This window comes from Anolis carolinensis, chromosome 6, assembly GCF_035594765.1.
Source record: "Anolis carolinensis isolate JA03-04 chromosome 6, rAnoCar3.1.pri, whole genome shotgun sequence".
Lineage (NCBI taxonomy): Eukaryota > Metazoa > Chordata > Lepidosauria > Squamata > Dactyloidae > Anolis > Anolis carolinensis.
In genome coordinates this window covers 20,719,660-20,745,442 of record NC_085846.1, presented here as the reverse complement: position 1 = coordinate 20,745,442, position 25,783 = coordinate 20,719,660, and the positions used below count along the sequence as shown (strand labels likewise).

General features: G+C 37.7%; 2 protein-coding genes across 2 annotated transcripts; both read right to left on the bottom strand.

Moving 5' to 3' along the window:
- Positions 1-8,671: 8,671 nt before the first annotated feature.
- On the bottom strand, positions 8,672-17,367 carry LOC100557043 (olfactory receptor 5F1-like). The gene is made up of 2 exons (XM_062957235.1): positions 17,025-17,367; positions 8,672-11,949 (listed from the first exon to the last, which is right to left on the bottom strand). The coding sequence occupies exon 2, from the start codon at positions 11,923-11,925 to the stop codon at positions 10,990-10,992; it is 936 nt and encodes a 311-aa protein (XP_062813305.1). The 5' UTR covers positions 11,926-11,949; positions 17,025-17,367; the 3' UTR covers positions 8,672-10,989.
- Positions 17,368-19,412: 2,045 nt separating this feature from the next.
- Positions 19,413-21,435, bottom strand: LOC103279792 (olfactory receptor 13G1). Its single transcript, XM_016995799.2, has one exon. The coding sequence runs from the start codon at positions 20,355-20,357 to the stop codon at positions 19,413-19,415; it is 945 nt and encodes a 314-aa protein (XP_016851288.2). The 5' UTR covers positions 20,358-21,435.
- Positions 21,436-25,783: the final 4,348 nt, after the last annotated feature.

The window sequence follows — 25,783 nt, the reverse complement described above, 5'->3', positions numbered from 1 at the left end:
ATCTATAGCACTGTTTTCCAGTATCATATTTCAAATGAATTGATTTATGTATTCAATTTCTTGGTTTATGTGCTCATGTTATTTTAATGATTTATTAAACTAGGTTTTGTTAAACTACTCAGTATCTGAAATCCCAGCACTGAAACTAATAAAAGTGCAGTGAATGCTAGTAGATCTGATGTACTCATGGTTATCTCATGGCAATTATTAGAATTGTGTGTGGAATTAATTTCTTTCATTTCCTTCATTTTCTTCGGTACCTTCTGTATTTTGGGAGCATGAAACGGGAAGGGCTCTTCCATTACTAAACCCGACGGCAACAAAAGCGAGCAGGAAACGCTCACAGCTCCTTATCTGCTTTTCGGCATCACAGTTTAATTTTTTTTATTAACCCCCCAGCAAACAAAACAAAAAACCCTCATTCCCTGAAAATTACTACAAGTTACCTCTTCTCTAGAGTAGAAAGTAGAAATAGCTGTAAGGAAGCACTAAACCCTAAGCAGAAAGGAGATTGAAGCATGCCAGGAAAAAGAGGGTTTTTTAAAAGGAAGCCTAAGGATGATATCTCCAAGAGGTCATCACTCTTCCTTACTTGGAAATAGGAATCCTCTTTAAAATGTCTTGGAAAGAATGTGTGTGGTGTGCAAGCTTGCAGTGCATCTCCTCTAGAGTAGGAGGTAAGAAGCCTCCTTAAAGTGCCTGCAACCAAGTACCACTCCTCTAGAGTAGAAACAGGAAAGAACTTGAAGCTCCTTAAAGCACATGCAGCTATCGGCCACACCCTCCTCTAGAGTCAAAAACAGCTCTAAGAACTTACCTCCTTTAAATGCCTTAGTGTATGTGGCGTGCAGGCCCATGAGAGAAAGCAAAGTATGCACACAGTGCCTCTCCTCAGCTTAAATATCTAAAATGACAGGAAGGGGAGCCTGGGAAGCCTGGGAAGCCCCCCCCCCCCCGCAATGGGCTGATAGAAAATGGATCTTTCGGCATCCCAGAGCCAAAACAGATGTCTGCCCTCCCAAATTCAAGAGTCTCCCAAAAATAGATCAGGGCCTCCACCAAATGCCAGGACACAAAACAGATCAATGTTTACCTGTATTGCACAACTCTAATAATTTTTACAAATAAACCATCAGAGGTACAGGAAAGAGTTACATATATGTTTTTCTAATACCCTTGGTAGCAGTTTGCTGGGATATGAATATAATTTTAAAAATTTATGCTACATTCAGTGACTGAATTTATAATGCAGTTTGGAAGATATTGTAAGATAGTGGAAGAAAGTTAAGTTCAATACATTGAAATGTAGTCACTAGGCATGGGCGATCCATGAAAAAAAATGGTACAAAACTTGCTTCTAAAGTAGGGGGCACTGGCGCTTCATTTCTGAAACTACTTCCAAAATTTGGCCCAAAAAGTTTTGAAACTTAACGAATATTCGTAATTAATTCGTTAATGGCGGACGTGCATGCACAGTGGCTAAAATCAGCACAGGGGGAACTTTACAGGACTCTCCCGTCCTCAATTTTTGAGCTATCCTCTTCAAACTTGGTACAGTAGTAGAAAACATTTAACACTGCTAGCTCACCAAAATTCAGAGTGTTTTCCTTATCGTCTGATTTTTGGTGAATTTTCATAGCTTTTATAATAAACAATTTTTTAATAATTGTTCCTGGTTTGAAAGTCTTATTTCCTGTTTCATTGGGTTGTATTTACTTTGAAAGTCATTGTTCTACTACAGTAACTTTGTTTTTGTGGCTGAAACTTTGTTAAATTGGTGGACAGTGTCCCAGGAAACCATATGTGCTATAGCACCATGTCCCTTGGGCAAAGACAAAGTTCAGGCAGTGTTATAAAAATTTGCCATGTTTCTATGGCAGAATCAACTAGGAAATGACATTTATCACCCAGGAACAGAAATCATAGTACACCATCAAATCACTCCTGACAGATGGCCATCAGCCTCTGAATAAGGAAATCTGTTCCCGGTTTGAAACTGTTTCATTGGGTTTTCTGGGGCTGAGAGTGTGTGACTTGCCAGTGGGTTTCCTGTGAGGCTTAAAACCTCAGTCTTGTTTTTTATCAATGCTCCCATGAGAAAATGTATTAAGAATGTGGATGAACTACAATTCCCAAAAGTCTTGGGTCAACCCTCCCAAAACTCCCCCAGGATTCACAGCTGGCCATATTGGGTCTGTGTGCCAAGCTTGATCCAGATCAATCACTTTTCTTCTTATGCCAGATTATATGCAGTGGGGACTCATATAATCCAGTTTAAATCAGATAATCTGGGATCAGATCCTGGGAATTAGGGCAGTGTAGATTCGCCTGAGGCCCTGTCCCCATATCCCAAGATCTTATCCCAGATTATATGCAGTGGGGACATTTATTATCCTCCTCATCCTCCCCCTCTTCTTCCTCCTCCTCCTTCTTTCAGAGGAGAAGGTTTGCAAAGCTTTGGAGAACTTTTGTGCAAAAGAGGGAGAGAGAAAGGGAAGCCAAGGGAAACTTCTTCTCCTCCCCCCCCCTCCTCCTTCCTTCCTTCCTCCTTTTCTTCTTATCCCAGATTATATGCAGTGGGAGCTCATATAATCCAGTTTAAATCAGATAATCTGGAATCAGATCCTGGGATATAAGGCAGTGTAGATCTTCAACACTCTATCCCAGGATCTGATCCAAGATAATCTGCTTTGAACTGGATTATATGTCCACACTGCCAGATAATCTGGGATAAAAAGATAATCTAGGAGTGGATTTCTTCCGATGGGGCTTAGCCTGCTTTTAACCAAGAGGGGAGGGAACTCTCTCAGGACCAACTTTTAATACAATGTTCATGTCCATTTTCTACATAATGGTGACCCCAGTTCTCAACCCAATTATCTACAGTCTTAGGAACAGGGAACTGAGACAAACTTTAAGCAGAGCCTTATTTTTTTGGATATTTTGAAATGGAAAGGCTAATTTAAGTAAAATATTGTAAAGATTAGTTCAGAAAACTATCTTTTCTACTTCCAAATACAGCCTGAGGATTTGTGCAAAAATAAATGGCTTTTAAACTACATGATGAAGTTTACTTTAAGGTTTGCTAGTATTTTCTGTTCCTTAAAGATAAACAATAAATACAGTATGTTTAAACAAGCCACATTTGAGTGAATTTCCAAAGACATTTGGATAAATGTATAAAATGCATTTTGATATATATATGTCTCTTAGATGTAGCCTATTTATTTTCCATTTCAATAAGCAACAGAGATCTTTTCAAATACTCCTGAATGCTCTTACATGACTAGATGTTTAAGGCTAAATTAGGAAAATTAGATCGGGAAATTTTAAAATTAATATTATGATGAAGAATAGTGGTGGTTTGACCTAAAAATTCCTTTACTATGTTTTGATTGTGTTGCACCCTGCCTCAAGCCATGAGGTAACAAATAAGAATGATTATTTATTTATTGTGATGGTTCACACAACACATATGCATTATATATTAAATGCAATATTAAATATACTTAGTATGTAATATTAAACAGATCCACTAAATTGGGATTTATGTCAGTGTTGAAGCAGTGCTATGAATTTAGTTTAAGGAGAAATTCCATTGGATTTACCTAAAAGGTCACATAATTCTGGGTATCCCTAAAAGCCTTAAAAGCCCAGAAAACTCATGAAAAATAAGTCCTAGGTACTGATACAGCATGTTATAATGGAACAGGGAGGGAAGATGAATGTGTATTTGATCTATCTGTTGTTGAATCTATGTTTAATCATACTGGGCAAAATGATTAACCTAAAGTTTAATTAGATCATTCCAAGTACAAACATTTGTGTTCTCAGAGTGAGATTGTATGTTGAAAATTAAACAGCTCCTCCTTTCTTTCCAAATTTGTACATGATTTTACTTCCAGTGGTATATAATCATGATAAAATAAAATAAAAACTGTATTGAGCATTAAAATAATTGCATTTTGTTTCATTATCAATGAATCTTCAGTTGCAATTGCTTTCTAAAAAAAATGTAACCCTTGTAATTAGACACAGGGGGCAGCTGCTTTGGACTTGAGAGGATGCGCCTTCCCACTGGATTTTTTAAAAAAAGTTCTTGTTCTCTAATAATCCTTCAGAGAATATGCAATTAGAACTGCAATGATTAGGCCCATGGCGACCAATTCAAATTTACCCATGTGGCTGAGAAACTTGGAGATTTTGATTAATCCCCTGTTGTATGAAAGTTTTCATAACTCTGATAGGACCCACGAGGACTTGTTAGCAAACTTTGTTGAATGACGAAATGCTTCTCCAAGCAAAGGATATATTTCATATGTTTTAAAAATAGTTCAGTGGAATTATATTAAAATGATTTCTTTATGAAAAAATTGATTACTTGATTTTGTGTAAGAGTTCCATTAAAAAAATCTATTAGGCATGTTTATAATTAAAAGGAATTACAAAGCAGTATATTGAATATATCCTTTTACACATTTATATGGCTGATGGTGTTCTCTACACACAGCTACCTGAATGGCTAAAATTAACTAGGAGTAACCAAATACCCTTTGTGGTTTCAGATTGAATAGTATACGGTGTCTTCCACTCTCCCAGATATCACAGACTCACAGTTAACTGGAACTCAAGTAACCAGAACTCTCATGCAATGAGCAAAACAACAACAAAAACAAAGAAACAATGTTTGAAATTTAAAAAGCTGTTTTTATAATAAAGCCAAAATAGTAAAACTGTATCACATTAATTACTGTCTTTCAATATTAATGTCAAGTCAATACAGAGATTATGATATGGTATAGTATGTGGAATTTTATTAGGCCTATTTTTAATAGTACAGTAGAGTCTCACTTATCCAACATAAACGGTCTAGCAGAACCTCGGATAAGCGAAAATGAGACTTAAGGGTGGTTTCATACCATCACAATTTCAATTGGGATGGCATGTAGACACCCTCCTCCCTGGAAAAGCACAGGATTTGGGTGAGTGGATGAAGACAGGAACCCGTGCCGAAGCGGGTTATTTTAAGCCATTTCATCATGGGTTTTAGGGCTGTGTAGAAGTGCCGTGACATAAAGTGTCAGGGTCAAATTGCACAAGGACAGTTGAAGTTGCTTAGCCAAAACCCTTCTTATTCCAGAGGTGCTGACAATTATTTATGACCACTTGTCTTGGTCTAAATTAGTAGTAGTGTCCATGGCTTGGCGAAGGCTTAGATCTGGCAGAACTTGACTTCAACCCTACTCTGCCTCCATTTTGGGTTTATGCTGTTGCTGTTGCTTGCTGACTAGTCTCTGGGATCAACTGGTAGAAGAGGCTTATATTGACAGAAGGTCAATTTAGTTAACAGAAGGCTATTTCAACCATCTCAAATAGCTTCTTCCTATGCATAACCGTGGTACAAGCAGGTGCTATTGATGGTCCTACTACTGTGCCAGCTTCCACTTCTGTATGATAAAGTCCAAAACTTTGGAATGTGACGAAGTTCATCTGCTCATCCATGTTATGTCTTGTGCTGCTACATTGTACTTTCTTTGGATATTGAGGTAACAATATGATAAGTGGAAGAAGAGTATGTTTTGTAGCACAGATCAATAGCTCAACTTCTGAACATCCACATGAGGAGAGATCAACTGAAGTGAAGTCTACATTTGGGCCATTCTGGTTAGTTCTCCTAACCCATATCAAACCTAAATTAAAACTCATTGGCTAGTATTTCTGTTTCCTCCAAAGGCTAGGTAGGGGCATGCAGGCCCTTGGGAAGAAGGGCTAAAAATGGCCTGACCTGCTTTGTCCCAATCCACTAATTCTCAGCACAGTGAGTCATCCAGCTTTCTTTATATCATGGGACTGTAGCTTATAATACTGCAATATTTTTTTTCTTATAAAAAAGAGCTAAAGGAATTAGTTGTAATTACTTTTGAAAATTCAAAAGCTCTTTTTACAACAATGACAGTAACAGCTAACTTGGGGAAGATTTCACGTAAAAAGAAACTTTGCTTTTTTGAAAGAAAGTTTCCAAATTTGCATTGTTATATTTCATCAATCAAGTTCCCTTTTAAGATTTGCTATAGGACATGGTGAGGAAGTGTTCATTATTTACTCAACATCAGTTTTCTTCATTAAAGAGATAATTACAGCCAGGAGGTGGAGCTAGTACAGATGGGTCTGTGAATATCCATTGGAAAATACATCAAGAGACACTACAATATTCTTTAGTGTTATTGCACTTGTGTTCCTTCAAGTTATTTCTGATTTACAGTGACCCTAAGGCACATGTCAAACACAAGGCCCATAGGCCAGATCCAGCCCACTATGTCATTTTATGTGGCCTGGTATAAGGCTTTCAATGCCAGAAAACATAGTTACATTTATTCAGTCTTACAATTACAAACAGCTCTTTGAAGGCAACAATAAGCCTGATGTGGCTGTCAGTGAAAATTAGTTTGACACCTTTGTCTTCAAGCAAACATATCACAGGGTTTTCAGATCTGGATGTATCATGTGCTTTGCTTGTGCATTTGTGCATGGCACAATAGGGTTAGACTAAGGGCCCATTCTAAACAGGCCCAAAAAATTGGGACTTGTCTCGGTTTTTACTGGCAGTGTCCAAACGACACCTCCAGTAAAAATGCATTTTTCAGAACTAACCAAGGTTTCCCTGTTTTGTTCTGAATTAATATGATACCCTTTAGGTTCAAGCCTTCCTGAAAGGCTCGGGTCTAATGGGGTATTGGGCCTGTGGTAGTCTCAAGTAATCACAGGTAGGGCTGGGTGCCATCCCACGCCTTTGGACTCCAGGAGCCCGAAAGGTTCAGGATGGCAATGGGGACTCACCCCCAGGTATACTCGAGACTACCTAGAAGTGACTCTGGATAGTCTCGAGACAACCTGGGGTTGAGTCTCCATTGCCATCCTGAACCTTTTTGACTCCTGGAGTCCAAAGGTGTGGGATGTCACCCACCCCTCCCCCAAGCCGCCCCATTTACCCCTAAAAGTTAAGTAAAAGCTACTTGGCTTGCATAAGTTCCCTCCTCAGATTTTTCTCCTTGACCCTTGCGTCTCCTCAGGCTTCATTTCCTCGTACCAGGAGGACATGAGGAGGGAACTTATGGTGGTCAGTACTTATAGGGGAAAATTGGAGGGCTTCAGGGTGGCTACATGCCATTCCGATCTTAATCTGGGTGGTATGTAGCCACCCCTGCTCAGAAAACCAGAGGGTTTTTTTTTGGGGGGGGGCAGAGGTAACTCAGTGGTCTTCCATGATTTGAGCATCATAGCCCAATGATCAAACTATTACAGGACATTAATTCAATACAAAGAGGTTATTTTTGGCTTTAAAACTGTAGATGAAACTGTCAATGTTTGAAATAGATAGACCTTGGAGATCATAATGATGCTTGAGTGAGCATCAGTTGCAAACAGAGATCATATTTAAAAATTAAAAATAAAGCAGCCATCTATTAACCAAGGTGATATAAAAATAATCATGACTGTAGCCAGATGGAGACAAAGTTCAGGCAAATGCAAACTGTACTGATAAAATTCCTGCTCCTTTCCACAATTAGCTGATAAAATAGATTCTACAAATGTACTCTTTTAATTAAGTGAAAGCAAACAATAACACTTCTAATAACTATAACTTGGCAGTAAGCCCAGAATACTCCTGTTCTCTGAAGAAATTAATGACAAGTTAATAAACTGTCACATGTGCACCAAAATAATAGGCTCCAATGGGAATCATTAGTGGGAAAGTACACAGTGATCCCAGTGAGCATGATTAAAAATAAAAATGTGATTCATTAATCGAGCCTAGATGAGCAAGACAAAAAGAATATGTGTTGCCACATGTGCATCTAACACTGGGTCACTTGTGTATCTCTCATTTAATTTTCTCTCCTGTGTATAAAATGCTTCCATTAAAATGCCATTAGTTACTCTTGCAGTAAAGGAATGTTTGATAGATTTGCCATCAAAAATGAGATGTATTCATAGATGAATAGCTATGGAAGAGATATTTACTGCTCTTTATGTTACAGGGAAAAGTCAAAATAAACTAATATTTGCATTCTGCATTCACGATATCATCTGTTCATTGCACACAAATGAAAAATAAAATAGAATTGGATGGGAATAAATGTAATCCTGTTTTCTAATCACAAAAACCATTGGAAAAATCAATGATGTTTAGAGAATATTTGAGATTAAAAGTATTCTAGGTTGCTGCAAGGTTTTTAATATAATTTAATCATGTGTCGAAGTAATACTTTTAATAGAATTTAGTTTCATTTTAAATTAAGATTTGTTGATTTTATAATAAAGAATGTAAAATTAGTTTGGGAACTACAATCAAGATCAGTCAAGTAGAAAGTGACACTGAGAGTACATCTACACTATAGCATTAATGCAGTTTGACACCAATTTAACTGCCATGTTTCGATGCTATGAAATCATGGGAACTGTAGTTTGCTGAGTCACCAGCATTCTTGATAGAGAAGATAAATACTGTTTTCTACTTCTACTATCATAGCCCAGATTTCAAATAAACCCCATAAGCCAAGGATAAATGTGCAAGAAAACTCAAGAAACTTTGATGATCAAAAATATTCATTTTTAATATAAATTATATATACATTTTTATTCAAGAAAAATTCAAAATAAAACACCCAAACATACATTTTAGAGCTTATCTACTCTTGACCCTATACCTTAAAGTGGACCAGACACTGAACAACTTCTTGCCCTCAGTGTAGGGTAAACAAGGTTAAACTAGTTTAACACAGCATTAACAAATTGGTGGATGCATCAGCAAAGATGCCTGGCCTGCATGACCAAGGAGAAGGAGGCTAATGATGACTCCAAGAAAAATAATAATTCAATCCATGCATTTCACTATTCTGGACACAGGGTGGCAGGAAAGGTATAACAAATGCAAATACAATGACTCCACTAAGGCTGACAAATTCACTAATTTGAAGAGCATACAGTGGTGTTCTTACTGGGGCCAGTAGTTAAGGCTATTTTAATTTCCTTCTAATTCTCACCTTTTTCAGTGATATCTAGTCATTCCATTGGTTTATGGGTTTTTTTTTTTAAAAAAAGAATGAACAGATATTGATACTAAAATTTGTTAATATTTTAAAACACATTTTCTTGAAAAAATATACATGCATTTTATACCAGACTTTTAACACACTACATGAAATGAATGATGACTGCTTGGTAAAGGTAAAGGTTTTCCCCTGACCTTAAGTCCAGTTGTGACCGACTCTGGGGGTTGGTGCTCATCTCCATTTCTAAGCCGAAGAGCCGGCGTTGTCCATAGACACCTCCAAGGTCATGTGGCCGGCATGACTGCATAGAGCGCCGTTACTTTCCCACCGGAGCGGTACCTATTTATCTACTCACATTTGCATATTTTCGAACTGCTAGGTTAGCAGGAGCTGGGGCTAACAGCGGGCGCTCATTCCGCTCCCGGGATTTGAACCTGGTACCTTTCAGTCTGCAAGTTCAGCAGCTCAGCACTTTAACACACTGCGCCACCACCAGGGGCCCGATGACTGCTTAATAATCTCCAAATGTCCTCCTCTATTCCTAGCTATACTACATCTTGGTATACTACAGTGGCATAGCATGTTAAACCGCTAAGCTACTGAACTTGCTGACTGAAAGGTCAGCGGTTCAAATATGGGGAGTGGAGGGAGCTCCTGCTATTAGCCCAAGCTTCTGCCAACCTAGCAGTTCAAAAACATGAAAATGTAAATAGATCAATAGGTACTGCTCCAGCGGGAAGGTAACGGTGCTCCATGCAGTCATGCTGGCCACATGATCTTGGAGGTTCTACAGACAACACTGGCTCTCCAGCTTAGATTGAGAAGAGCACCACCTTCAGAGTTGGACATGGCTAGACTTAATGTCAGGGGAAAACCTTTACCTTTACCCATACCACATCTTCTTTTTAAAATTAAAATCCAATCTAAATATTCTATATCCAGAAACCTCCAATTAATTTATTCATAACATGCTTTGTTTATTTCTTTATTTAGATGTAAGACCTTCACAGCACAGCTTACCCTTTCAATATAGCCAAGAAATAGTACAATTAATAAATAAGCAAATAACACATTATCAAAATACTATAGAAGTAATTCAGTGGTTCCATAACTGTGAGCACATTATTCAAAAAATTTGAAAGCTGAGAACTTCTGATTTGAAGGAAAGATTTGGCTGGATTGTCTTTTTAAAGACTTTCAGAGCAGCTTTCCATGAAATGTTATAGTCATACCATTCTTGAGGTATCCTACCTATTCCCTACTAAAATGGTTAGAAAAAGATGGTATCTGTGCTACTGAATTAGAAGTAGACCAGTCAACTACTCAGCTCCCTCTATCAGCTCCAGCTCCATGCAGGGACATGAAAGAAACCTCCCACAAGGATGGTAAAAACATCAAAAACACCCGGGCATCCCCTGGGCAATGTCCAGACGGCCAATTCTTTTACACCAGAAGTGACTTGCAATTTCTCAAGTTGCTCCTGAAATGGAAATAAAGCTACTCAAACAAAATATCTCTCAATGCTGTACTGTCAGTATTTCCAAAAAAAGAGGAAACCTTAAAAGACTTCACTGCCATACCTCAATGTATGAAATCACATGAGTTGTAGTCTGGAGAGGCGTCAGCACCCTTTAGCAGAGAAATGTAAAAGCTTTGTAAAGCTACACCTCCCAGGATCGATAACTCCTGTTCCATGAAATAGTATTGAACCACAGGAATGAAGTGATGTCAACTTCCATTAATTTTACAGTATAGATGTGCCCTAAATCATAAATTGCTTTACTTAATTAATGTCAATGTGTATGTCTAACTATAATTCCGTTTTCCTTTGGCAGCATATAACATTTCAGAAAAATGGCTCTGCTTTTGGAAATTGAATGGTAATATGCACATGATTCAATCAATCACTATGAATTGTTCAATCAGAGGAAGAGAACTAATATTTCTGGGAGACCCTTTTGACTACCAGCTTTATGAGTGCCTCTTTAACATCAGTGTTCCTCAAAGAGTAAATGAGTGGGTTGAGGACTGGAATCAGTACCGAATAAATAATAGCAATAACTTTGTCTTCTTCCAGGGAGTAAGCTGAAGCAGGCCGGAGGAAAGTATAGATTATTGTAGAATAATAAAAGCTGACTACCAAGAGATGGGAAGAGCATGTGGAAAAAGCTTTTCTCTTACTTTCTGTGGAACGGATTTTAATAATGTCTCTCACAATAAAGCAATATGAAGTTAACGTCACTGCACAGCTACCTATTACAATGGTCACAGAAGCAACAAAAACCATTGATTCATTCAAACTTGTGTCTGAACAGGAGATGTTGAACATGGGTGGAAGCTCACAGAAGAAATGATTGATCACGTTGGAGTCACAGAAGGAAAGCTGTGCCACAAGTCCTGTCTGAATTGCAGAATTAGCCATGCCTATGAGCCACAGACCTGTTACAGCTCCAAGGCAAAACTCCTTCCTCATAATGACCATGTACTGGAAAGGATGGCAGATAGCGGCATAGCGGTCAAAAGCCATCAATGCGAGCAGCATAAGTTCAGTCCCTAGCATTAAGTTGAAAAGATACACCTGTGCAATGCAACCAGTAAAAGTAATGCTTTTTCTTTCAGCTAAAATGGTTTGTAACATTTTGGGAACTATAACAGAAACTGAGCAAATGTTTATTACAGATAAATTGACGAGCAAGAAATACATTGGCGTGTGGAGTTTGCTACAAGTGTTGATTGCGAGGATGGTAAGGATATTACTGATGACAGCCACAGCATAAATGAAGGAGAACAACCAGAAGAGAATCATCTGATGTTCAGGTGCACTGGAAAGTCCTACCAGGATGAACTCTGTAATGGCAGAATGATTCTTCATTTCCAATATTATGTGATTGTAGACCTAGACAAACAAAACAAAACAATGTATGTAGAGATGATATCAGTTGATGGGAGAAGTTTCATCACATAATAAATGGATACTGCAACAAGCACTGATTAAGCAATAACAAATAAGGACAAATTTGTGTTTGCAGTATAGAATTGACACCTATGGATTCAACTTAATATATGTACTTTCAGGGACAGCTCTCTATTTTTTGTATATCAGATGACTGTTCTTTTGGATTAGATTACAGTTGTTCTGCGTGATAAGAACAAGGAATTGTGGGTGTGCGAACCAGGATATTCTAAGGTCAAGCATGCCCATACCATCACTATTATACTATTTGAAATCTACAGTGAAAGATACTCCACACTATGAACTGAAACAGTAACATTTTACTGAGTAATTTCTCATTGACAGAGATACATAGAATTGTAATACAGGAAAACAAAATGAATTAGTTCAATATTGGAAGAAATGCTAGAAATAAATTAAATCAATTAATAATGGAATGATGAAGAAAAACAACTATCATGGATAGAATAAAATCAAGAGTGGATTAGCTTTTCATATATTGAGAAGATAATGTTTGGATCAACAAATCTATCAACACAACTAACTTGTGAGTTGGGATGGTAGCTTTGTTTGTCTATTCAAAAAAAAGTAACAAAATATCTTGTAACATCTTAAAAATGGATTCCATTAACCATAAAATCATTTATATAGAATCATGTATCTCGATGGCCACAGTTTTATTTTATTTGATTTAACATATCTGTAAGACTTCATATTTTTATGTACTAGATCCCATTCCATCACTATAAGTAGACCATAGTCTATGAAAATTCATTTCACCAGCAAGATATATTCCTTGAAGGTGCCACAAGATATAACTAATTGCTTTTGATCCCAGATACATTTAAGATCTTTTCATGCAGCTTTTTTGGGCCATGCCATTTTGCTCACGCACCCTCCCTCCTTCCCCCATCATACAGTGGGTATATGGGACAGAGTGCGTTAGCACCCTGTCCCTGTCCTCATCAGATGGGAGAAAGGGTGGCAATGCCATAATACAGGGAAAGGGGGGGGGAATGCAGACACCTCCATCGGAGCTACCCAAAAGACACCCCCCCCCCCCGTGGTGGTGGAAGAAGCGTCGTCTGGTGCTTCCCCTCCACTTTGAGAAGAATGTGGGTGGGGCCTGCTGTGCATTGCCTGATGGTGCTTAGCAGGCCCCATCCAAGCTGTGAATAAAAGCTGCAAAACACGGCTATTTTTCCCAGTGTGAAGAGGTCCTTAAAATGGATGCATAGACCTGTGGTTCCCAACATGTTATGGCCTTTAACTCCCAGAAATCCGAACAGCTGGTAAACTGCCTGGGAATTCTGGGAGTTGTAGGCCAAAACACCTGGGGATCCAAAGGTTGAAAACCACTGGCATAGACCATTTGAATTGATATTTATACACAAAGAGTTGTTTGCCTGTGTGATGTCTTGGCCTATCTTTTTCCCTCCTCTGCTTCACTTCCTTGTTTACTTCTCTCTTTGGTGTGGATTTTTCCATTTGTACATAGTTTTGGGGGTGGAGCTTAAAAACCCCCTAGAAGCATGGCTCAATTGGTTTAGCCCTTCTGTCTCAGAGCTTGCCTGAAAGGCTTTTCCCTCCTTTTTTCTTCTGTGTCAAAGTTTAGAGGAGAAGGCCAGAAATTGTCTGGGTTCCTTGGCCTGTGGCAATCCAGACAGGCATTCCTAGCACGTACCATTATAGCTTAGTGAACTTCAGCATAGCACGTATTTACCACCAAAATAATACCTTACCACAATAGCACATACTTTACTATTATAGCTTAGTGAACTTCAGCATAGCTTGTATTTTACCATATACTCATTATAGCATAGTGTACTTCATCATAGTTCTGTACTTTACTATCACAGTTCTGTGTTATACCAATAACCAAGTACTTTTCTATATAGGCAATTATTTACCAGCAGTATAGTCCAGTATTTTACCTTCAAAGTCAAGTATTTTACCTCAATTTTAGTCAAGAATTTTATTACCAGTGTAACTAAATTCGACCAACAAACTTTGTCTTTGTAATATATTATTTTGATTTGCCTTTCAAGAACCCTGACTGAAGTTAACTTTGCCTTTTGTTTCCAATCCAGCTGGAAGAAAAGGATTAATTTTTGTTCCTTTTTCTAGAAGCTTCACATACCCATAACGGCCTTCAAATCCTCTTTCCCTCAGAAGGGTCATGAATGCTAAAAGATTTTACCAACTTCAGAGCAGGACATAGAGTTGAGAACACTATGGTTTTTTCGGTGCATGGTTTTCATTTGAATAGTGACAACTGGTAATTTTTGGGCCGCTCAGTGGCATAATACCATTAACAATAGTATCCTTCTGGAATCTGAGGGCAATGTGTTTCAGTGATTTTTGTCCCATTTCTTGAATAGACTCCAGATGGTGATACGTGTGTGCCTCCCCCCAAAGGAGTTGTCATGTGGTATATCAGAAGATGCTGTTCCATGCGCAATTCTTTTTAACATCTATTTGAAACCATTGGTAGGGATAATCCAGAAGCATGGGCCCATGCTTTTATAAATGGTCTCAGTTAAGGACTGTGTGTAATCAAAAGTTATATAAAAACTCCTAGATTAATATATACCTCATATACCAAAACAAAACAGAGCAACATGCTTAAGTGTTGCTTGTGGTTCTTCTCTAGCAAGTATTTTTCAGTCCCAGGGCAGCAAAAATAAATAAATAATAATAATGAAGAGATACGTGGCAGGAGAAACAATATGATACTGTAGGTACAATGTGAAGATGGATGGTAGCATCTGGAGAAACTACATTTTCAGTCCCAATTTCATGTAGTTGCATTTTGGAAGTGAAGATATCTCTACATGAGATATCCTTGGGATCCCCATAACTCACTCACCGGGTCTTCTCCACCACCTGATGCAACCAATATAGTATGCTTTTTCTTTTAAGCTGCTAGAGGACAGGGAGCCCAGGAATGAAGTAGGGAGTATGGGCATCACAACTGGATTTGAAACCTTGGAGCATTTAAAGATACCAGCTCTCTGCTCAGGATATAACTTGACCACTCTAATCATTTTGATGCCTAAGATATATTGTACCTGAAGGCTCCTTTGATGTTGCACTTATAAACAGCTCCCTGTGCCTTAAACTGCATATTTTTACCTTTGCAGCATCTATCAGGGTTAAAAAATCAATTTTATGTATTTTCACTGAAAAGGTTGTAATTTACATGTTTCTTGCTTCCCCAGTACAAGACGGGTCATATAACATGAAATATATATAATTGCATGCATATTAATTCAATACCTTTTCAGTTAACAGTTTACCCCTATAATATGTTTGCTAAAAGGTTTTATTTATCACCCTTAAATTCTCAAGAACTGTGATAAGCAGAAAGTCGTCTCTCCCCTTCAATGGAATAAATTGATGTTAATTGATATTTAATGTTAAACAAATTGATATTTGATGTTAATATCAAATCATAACTACTAATCCTAAACACTTAGACTAGACAGTTAAATAAATGTTATTAAATAAATTAATGTTCATAAGTGTTGACAACTCAACAACTGGCTAGAAGAATTTGCTCTGGTTAGGACTATGAATAATATTATAGTTAGAGAAACTAATTATAATGATATCTAAATAGGTGATATTATATCAGAATTAACATGGATTAGTTTTGTCCTAAATCTTGCTTATCTAGACTTGTATAAATAAAAATACTTTTTCTATATAATATAGTTTTGTTGTCTGATTTGTTGGATTTAAATTAAAATGTCAGTTGACTGTGTAAATGATCATATCTAGTGAATAGCCATTACATCTTTAGTGGGCAAAATTGTTTTGGTTTTTTAGAAACATACTTCAATGCAACTATTAATAAGTGTGAAATTATTTTTATATCTTCCAATCTTGTTATCTCTTTTAGTTAGTAAAATAATAATGTTAATAGCTGCCATGGGAAACCATAACATGAGCAGGTTTTCAATATTGTCAACCACAGAAATATTCAATGAAAAGAGGGAGGAGAGAGAAGGAGAGAATTCTGTTTGAACTAGTGAATAAAGATGCATCCATCCTTCATACTGAGTGTTTGCAGGTATCAAAAGGGACCTATCTCAATCTTCCCTGACCTTTATTTTGGTCATAAAGTCCTGAATGCTTTGAATACATAGCCCAATTTTCCCCTTGATTAATCTTTTGTTAGTAAATGTCAACATTTTTAAGGGAGCCTGGTTTCCTTCAATATTTGGAATGTCTCCACTGTATATCTGTACTGTAGAATTAATGCAGTTTGAGACCCCTGTAACTGCATGGATCAATGATAAGGAATCATGGTATTTGTATTTTGGAAAGGCGCCAGAACTCTTTAACAGAGAAGGTAAAAGAACTTGTACAACTACAACTTATGAATCCATAGCATTGAGCGAAGTGGTGCCAAATTGCATTAATTCTAAAATGAAGATGTGCCCCATTATCTGAATACTTCTCTGGGAGTCAATTAGTCAGTATATCTATCTAGTTTCAAATATTGCACTATGTGTCATTTTAAATAATGCACTGCCCAAGATACAATTTGTGTAATGTATAACTAAGCTAAGCTCTTTTAGTGCATTTCTAAATATAGTACTTTAGTTTGCCAGTGGGTCAAATAACACTTTAACTGACATTCCACATATTTCCTTGCAAGATAACAGAGTAACCAAGTCAAATGCATTTAAAAGAACCTACAGATCCAATTAAATAAACAAAAATAAGCCACAAAGTCTAAAACACACTTCAGATAAAATTAAATTCTAGTAAAGCTAATGGCAAAATCTATTAGCAATTTCAGTCCAACAATATATGAAGGACCACAACTTGCTGACCTCTGGTCTCAATCTTTTCATACAACCCACTTCATTCTTTTCACTTAGAAAATCTTAAATTCTTGGTTTCTTCACTGGAGTAAAGGTCTTCTAGCATTTCTGTTTATTCAAAAGAAGGAAACTATTTTGTAGCCCTTTCTTCTCCGATATAGCTAATCAAGTTAGACATCATACCTGGCTGGAGTTCTTGCTGTTGTTCTTGTTGTTGGCTGTAGTGCTGGTATAGTTGTTTTCCTTTCTAACTGCCTGATAGCAATTCCTTGCTTGTAGGAAGTTCTAGAAGTCTAGTTCCCTAGACAACCTCCCAACTATGAATTTTTAGCCCCTTTATTTTCAAGACAAGTGACAACATCATGATTTCAAAGTGAGACTGATTATTAAATTTTCCCTATCTCCCAGATATATCTTAAAGGCACAGAATATCTCTGCATAAGAAAATTCAAGCTAAGTAAAAAAAAAAAAAGTGGCGCATGAAAAATAAACTATCATAATCCTACTTGTTGCTATCCTTGCAACCTTAAAGACTCTTGAGTTGTGCAACATAAACACACACTATCCTAGGGCAAACATCACTGCTTCCTTGTCATGTTGGATGTATAAAAGGAGAGAGGCACATTGATAGATAACACGGAAAGATAGGCCACTACCACAGAAGAAAGCTAAGTATTGGGGCAAGAGATGCAGAGAATCTAGCATGCACAGTTATCTCACACAATCAGTTTAGCACAAAATGCTACATGAACTTCAGTCATTCACCTCATGACACCCCTATGAACAAACAACAAAAATAAATGCTCATGTGCAAGCATTTCTCTTACAGTATATGACTCTCCAAAAATATAGCTGAGGTCCTTAAAACATGTTATTTTCATATGATGAATGGTTAGGGACTCTCAGCAGAATGGTACTTCATTAGAACGTAAAGGAAATAAAGAACATGGTACATGTAGCAGAGAATGTCCCCATATGGAAAGCAAATCAAGGAAGCTATCAACATATTTAAGAGAAACCACTCTGTGCTCTGTGTGTGTGTGTGTGTGTGTGTGTGTGTGTGTGTGAGAGAGAGAGAGAGAGAGAGAGAGAGAGAGAGAGAGAGAGAGAGAGAGAGAATTTTGACTGTTCCTCAGTAAAAAGGGTTCATGACAGTTTGAAATTATCTGTTGATGGAAACTAATATTTTGATGTCTAATGAAAAATTGAGATGACATAAGGTTTTGGCTTCATATCATTATCATATGAATCCCTTTGAAAACTTCTCTTCTTTAGCTCAGATTAGAAGTCTTTTCATGCTTCTTTCAATAATAATAATAATAATAATAATAATAATAATAATAATAATAATATACCGCATAACCAGAAATCACCCAATATTGAATTTATGGTTCACTCTGTGTATTATAAAAGATGCAAATGTAACCCAGTTACCAGGAGTGGGAGAGGAAGGCTGAAAGTGAAATATTTACCTTCATTCCCTTTATAATGTGGTGCCTTCTTACTGATTTAATAAGATTAATTCTTGTGGATTCAAATAATTTTCTTCTTGGCAGATTGTAAGAATAATCTTTTTTCATCAATCAGATAAGATAACTTCTCTGATCCTTTTGTTGATATACCTTCTTTTGGGGGAAACTTACTAGACAGTTTAGAAATCTTTCTAAGCTGTTCAGTTGGGAAAAGCATCTCTGAGGTATTGTGAGGAAGATAATGATTCTTCATCATACTGATGAAGAAAAAGTTTTTATCAAGTATAACATTTGGCGCATTTTCAAAATTCAAGCTTAATATTCATTTTCATAAACGCCATGCAAAATCCATTTATTTATAAATTCCTTTAATTATCATTGTGTTATCTAAGGAGAAGATGTGTTTCTACTTAGTCGAATAGCAGATTTAATTTAAAAAGCATTATTCCTGGATGTGTATGTCTCCTAAATTTCAGGCATTCACAAATGATAGAAGAGCCATTACAGTGACTGTAGGGTAACAAGGCTATCCATAGAAATCCATGGGGTGATCTTGGGCCTGTCAAACTTTCTTAGTTTCAGAAGATGGCAATGGCAAACCTTCAATGAAGATATCTTGCCAAATAAACCCTATTATAAGGTTGTAATACAACAACAGCAACAACAACAACAACCCTAATATAGAGAAGATGAGAGTTTTTCACATATACTGCCCCAATCCATTTGGAAATTTGTGGGTTAAAAATAGCACTCTGAATTGAGCTGAGAAGCATATTGAAAGTTCTTCAAAGATTTCCTCTACCTTGGCTTTAGATACACCTGACAAGAGCCAGGCTGTCACTTTTTGCAGCAGTTATCACTTCCAGATACTTTTCAAGGACAGTCTGGTATAGAGAACATTTTAACTATCTAATTAAGAAACTATTAAGGCACTGACCAGCAAATTACAAAGTAAAAGGTTTCTAGAATAAAATATATTGTACTGCAGAAGGAAGGAAGGAAGGAAGGAAGGAAGGAAGGAAGGAAGGAAGGAAGGAAGGAAGGAAGGAAGGAAGGAAGGAAGGAAGGAAGGAAGGAAGCTATTACAATATTTTACAACTCAAGCTTGAGGCGCTGGTATCAGATGGCTTTTTGCAACAAATGTTTTAAGGGCTTTTTTAACTTCTTTGTTTCTCATAAAATATATAATTGGATTAAGCACTGGAGTTACCACAGTATATAGGAGAGAAACCAATTTGTCTTTATCTAAAGAGTAGACAGATGAGGGCCTAATATATGTGTAAATGACTGAGGAGAAGTAAAAACTGACAACAACCAGATGTGAAGAACATGTGGAGAAAGCTTTCTTCTTCCCTTCAGTAGAACGAATTCTGAAGATGGTTCTCATGATGAAGAAATATGACATTAGAGTCAAACCACAATTAAAGATCCCAAGTATGACATCTGCCGCAAAAGCCATACTCTCATTGATACTGGTGTCTGAGGATGCAAGCTTTAAAAGTGGTGGCACATCACAAAAGAAATGGTTGATTATGTTTGAGTCACGGAAGGAAAGCTTTAGCATGAGCCCAGCATGGACTGCAGAGTTAACCATTCCAACAAGCCACGCTCCTACTGCTATGCAAACACATGCTTCCTTCCGCATGATCAGTGTATATTGCAAAGGATGGCAGATAGCAGTATAACGGTCAAAAGCCATGAATGAAAGAAGTAAAAGTTCTGTCCCCAAGGTCCATATAAAAAGATACACTTGTGTAATGCAGCCATAAAATGAGATTATTTTTCTCTGGGTCCAAAGAGCCTGGAGCAGTTTAGGAGTTGTGACTGAAATTGAGAATATATTTACTAAAGACAAGTTGATGAGCAGGAAATACATGGGAGTGTGAAGGTTTCTGCAGTTGCATATGGTAAAGATGAGAAGGCAGTTAAAAGTCAGGGCTATAGCATAGATAAATGTAAATATCCAAAAGAGAAGTGTCTGTAGTTCAGTGGAATTTATTAAACCAACCAATATAAACTCCATTGTTGTAGACTGATTCTTCATGTAGGTATTTCTTTTGCTGATAGTCTAGAAGACAGATAGATTGGGTTACTTTACTAAAATATTTAGAATCATAAAATCATAGAGTTGAGCGAGACCACATGAGCCATCCAATCCAACCCCCTGCCCAGAGCCAGGAAAATCGGATACACATGTTAAAATAAATGCCATTATGAGGTCAGTTCTGATATTGCTTAGTCTTACTAAGAATTTTTGAATGCTTTCCAGAAACGTAGAGGAGCCCCCAATGGTGCAGTGTGTTAAAGCGCTGAGCTGCTGAACTTGCAGGCCAAAAGGTCCCAGGTACGAATCTGGGGAGCGGAGTGAGTGCCCGCTGTTAGCTTGAGCTTCTGCCAACCTAGCAGTTCGAAAACATGCAAATGTGAGTAGATCAATAGGTACCGCTCTGGTGGGAAGGTAATGGCATTCCGTGCAGTCATGCAAGCCACATGACCTTGGAGGCTCTTCAACTTAGAACTGGAGATGAGCACGAACCCCCAGAGTCAGACACAACTGGACTTAAGGTCAGGGGAAACCTTTACTACTTTACCTTTACTTCCAGAAACTACCCTTGATTTTAATTGAGTAAACACCAGCTAGGATAATGTGATGAAATATTTTATCATATAATCAAGATATGGTAAGATCATCCTTGACGGTTATCATTGCTTATCTAGAACTTTTGAAAATGTTTGATGAAGAACTCCTTGATGCCTTCATTTTCATCAGGTGTTGGTACATGTGAGCAGCTGCTGAATACTTTGATAAAATATTTTGTCCAGTTTTTGAAGACCTCAATAATCAGTATTTACAATGGTGCAAGGCACTGTAAATTTTGGGAATCTGTGTTTATGATTATTTCACCAATGCAACTTCCCAAAGGTCCATAAAAACTTACCTTAGAAATCAAACAGCTTATTGACAGAGATTTCTGTGGTACTATGGATTGTAAGAGTGAGTCAAAAACATCTTTCCACTCCCTGAAGTAAGGTGATACCTACCTGGGAAATCCCTATGTTAGTGGGCCTGCTTGAAAGTTAAGTTTTTGCATGACTTAGCTATGACAATAAAGCTCCATCATCACAGCTATGTCTCGCACTTCAGTGAAGGTACTGCATTTTTTTCAGTTCCAAGACACACTTTGTTCCTTAAATAAACTTCTGTAAAAATGGGATGCATCTTAGAATCGCAGGTGTATCTTACGTATTTTTGTTGGTGGAGGTGTTACTGAAACTAGGGTGCATTTTACAATCAATGGCATCTCACAATTGAAGAAATATGGTATTTCTCTAGGTGGTAACTAATCAGGACTAGAACTGTTTTCAAATGCATTGCTTTTATCCTCCTCCCAAAAAAAACCAAAACAAAAAAAACCCAAAAAAACCCTACATCCAGGAAAATATCCCAAGCCAGATGGAAAAATCAATTTTTAGTCACATCCACATTAAACTAAGGATGGAAACATCCTTAATTATGGACAGTAATGCACATCTGACCACTGAATTCTTTAAACAATTGCAGACCATTTGAGAGGGGGTCATGATGGTGCAGTGGGTTAAACCATTAATCTGCAGAACTTGCTGACTGGAAGGTCAGCAGTTTGAATCCGCAGGATGGGGGTGAGCTCCCATTGCTAGCCCCAGCTTCAACCAACCTAGCAGTTCAAAAACGTGCATGAGTAGATCAATTGGTACCGCTTCGGTGGGAAGGTAATGGCATTCCATGCAGTCATGCCAGCCACATGAACTTGGAGGTGTCTACGGACAACGCCAACTCTTTGGCTTAGAAATGGAGATGAGCACCAACCCCCAGACTCAACTAGACTTAATGTCAAGGGGAAACCTTTACCTTTTACATTTCAGAGATCTCAGGGGACATAATATAAATTCCATTTCCTATGGAATGACCTCACTTTGCCCTGAAACCAGATGAAATATGTTGTATGCATTTTTAACCCCTATATCATGAAACATTTTTAACATAAACAGAAAGTCGTGCAGATAGCAAGGCATTGCAGTTACAGCAAATCAACAGCTTACAGCAAATCAACAGGAAGATTATCTTTATTTTATACACATTTAGTACGGTATATACTCATGTATAAGTTGACCTCACGTATAAATTGAGGGAAGGTTTTGGAAACAAAATCATGGATTTCAGTATGTGCCATGGATAAATCAAGGGACATTTGTCAGAGAAGAAAAGCTCCTGAACACCGCCACTCTTTTCCCATCCAGGTATTCAAAATGGCCAGAAGTGGTGGCATGTCAGAGAGTAATTTTATTCTTAGTTCTGACCATGGTCCATTCCCCACCAACCTTTTCCCACCCAGATATTTACAAAAGTCAAAAATGGTGCCAAGGCAGAGAGAATAAAGGGGTCAGAGCTTCTTTTAAGTTCTTCTGGAACAGACCAAACTCATTCTTTCATAGTTTTTTTTTATATAAAAAAGAAAGAATATTCACACAAACCTGTAGAGAAATAGTCCCAGGTATTTTGGGTTCATTCATTGACTAAAATTTCTAGACTTACATGTGAGTAAGGGTATAGGGTATAGGGTGTTCAACAAAATAGCTTCTGTAATAGGAAAATAACACACCTCAAAAATATGCTTGAGGTACTACCAGCTTTGTACATTTTCAAGCTACATGTATCAAGCTGAATGGGCTCAACAATGTTATTTTAACAGTAGACATTTTTTTCTAATGCAGGGGTGGGGTGGCTCTGCAGTTATTTTGTTTCCAGCTAACCCAGTATGGTCAATACTGTTTGGGGGGTCCAGCGTTGTTTGGAGATCAAGAATATCCACATTCAGATTTCATGTTTTACTGAGATCATCTGTTTGTGCTGAGCCTTCTTTGTGTTTTTTTTAAAAATTCTGCATAATCTCATTATATAGGCAATAGTTTCTAATGATCTCAGTGTTCTTCCAGCTAGCTATATCCAAGGTGTTTAGTGATGGTAGTGAAGATGACTAGAACTAAAATTTACTGAGGATGAAGAAACAAAACTGTAACTGAGATCTGAAAAAGGAATGTTTATTCATGGGATCAAACAGGGCTGCCATTGCAATTTTAATCCTAAACCTGATCATGGTGCACCCCCAGTTTATATGTACCTTTTTATTTGAAAAGAAAACATACAAAGATGTGCACCTATTAAGATCTGTTTTACTATTCTTTCCCTCCTTAACTCTTCTGGTATATTCTGTAATGGTCATCCAAATAAAAGTTTAATACACAATAGCTATGCATGCATCTGAAAAGCTGAAGTTATTTATCATGTTTTATAAATATAAGATAGGAGATAAAATAATTTGAAACCAAATTGATTATGTACCTTTGATCTTATTTGTCTTTGCTTCTTCTTGGTTGTGTTTCTTCTTTCTTCTTATGACATAGATCGAATTTTTCTCTCTCTTTCTCATCTGGAAAACATCACTGCCAACTGTCTTCCATTAATCTAATCATTAGAATCTAAACAGCTGATAGTAACGAGGAGATATACTTTTCAGACCATAGGAAATAAGCAGCTTTAGAATCTTTGTATAAATATAATTATAGTTCCATGGGGAGAAAGACCTTTGAGGTATCATCTGAAGGATGGTGATTCTTATATAGATTTTTTGGAGATTTTTTTTTGTTTAATTGTATCCATTTATTTATTTGAAATATTTATGTATCACTCCAATAGCAATCCCCTCAGGGAATTTTGCAAATGTACAGAGGAGGAAAAGGCTATTACTAAAATCATTTTTTTGCAATTTAAAAAATATTGATATAACATTATAATGCCTTAACTTTCATATTTTAAGTAATTTTTAAAGTAAGATTGGTAAGGCCAAGATCCGCTCTTGACTATTCAAATATGTTGCCATGGAGAAGTCAAAACTGTGTGAAAGGGCTAGATGTATGTTTGCAGAACGGTTGCCTACACTAGGGACCACACTTATGCAACTTCTGAGAAATTATATCTACTTCCCTAATGATGTTTATACTGGTATGTTGTCCTAACAAGGTACTGGCCTAAGAATGAAGACCAACATTTAAACAGTAAACAGAAAACATTTTTATGTACAGATATATAGAATAACATTTCACAATACAAAAATACAAACACAAAAGAAGAGAAAATTACTACATTAGTCATACATTTCTGATAGAGGGAGCTCATCCACACTCTCCCCAGTTTGGATTTGAACCTGCAACCTTCAAATCAGCAACCCAACCTTCAAGTCAGCAGTCCTGTCAGCAGAAGGGTTTAACCCACTGTGCCACCAGGGGCCGCAGGTGAAGAGAAAACACCCCTCCCTTAAATCTTTGAGATTTGAGTTAGCTTCTGGTTAGCTTATAGTTAAGAAATTGTGAAAGAGGAGATAATCAAACCCACTCCTTTAATATTTTCCCCATAAATTGTAACAAATGGCCGGAGGCTGGACTGAATGGCTCTTGAGGTCTCTTCCAACTGTATGAGTCTAATACAGGACATGAATTCCAACTGCTGTTCCTCGCAAAGAAAGTTTGAGTAATTATTTAATTCTGGCAGACCTGTGTATATCACACTCCGCCTCTTTTGACAATGATCTAGGGCCCCATCTGCACAACCATGTAATGCAGCTCAACTGCATTGAACTGCATTGTATATATTGAACTGCATTATACTTACTTACTTACTTACTTAGGCGATCCCTCGACGTTCGAGGACGATGGTCTTCCAACCTTGGTATCTTGGGCGTGTGTTCTTAGGTGACTGAAGAGACCGATTCTTGACCCGCATATTCTCCCGCAGTGAGGACATCGGTTTCCAGGTGGAAGGCGGTCCCGGTCGGGGTTAGCTTGACGCTCCTTCCTCTTGGCACGTTTCTCCCTTAAGCCCTCCGTTCGTGCCTCTTCAAACTCCGCAGCACTGCTGGTCACAGCTGACCTCCAATTAGAGCGCTCAAGGGCCAGGGCTTCCCAGTTCTCAGTGTCTATGCCACAGTTTTTAAGGTTGGCTTTGAGCCCATCTTTAAATCTCTTTTCCTGCCCTCCAACATTCCGTTTCCCATTCTTGAGTTCAGAGTAGAGGAGCTGCTTTGGGAGACGGTGATCGGGCATTCGGACAACGTGGCCAGTCCAACGGAGTTGATGGCGTAAGAGCATCGCTTCAATGCTGGTGGTCTTTGCTTCCTCAAGCACGCTGACATTTGTCCGCCTGTCTTCCCAAGAGATTTGCAGGATTTTCCTGAGACAACGCTGATGGAAACGCTCCAGGAGTTTGGTGTGACGTCTGTACACAGTCCACGTTTCGCAGGCATAGAGCAGGGTTGGGAGGACAATGGCTTTATAAACAAGCACCTTGGTCTCTCTACGGATGTCCCGGTCATCGAACACTCTCTGCTTCATACGGAAAAATGCTGCACTCGCAGAGCTCAGGCGGTGTTGTATTTC

Bases quoted from the DNA above. Each gene is read 5' to 3' on its own strand.
- LOC100557043 (XM_062957235.1), bottom strand. From the start codon at position 11,925: ATGAAGAATCATTCTGCCATTACAGAGTTCATCCTGGTAGGACTTTCC.
- LOC103279792 (XM_016995799.2), bottom strand. From the start codon at position 20,357: ATGAAGAATCAGTCTACAACAATGGAGTTTATATTGGTTGGTTTAATA.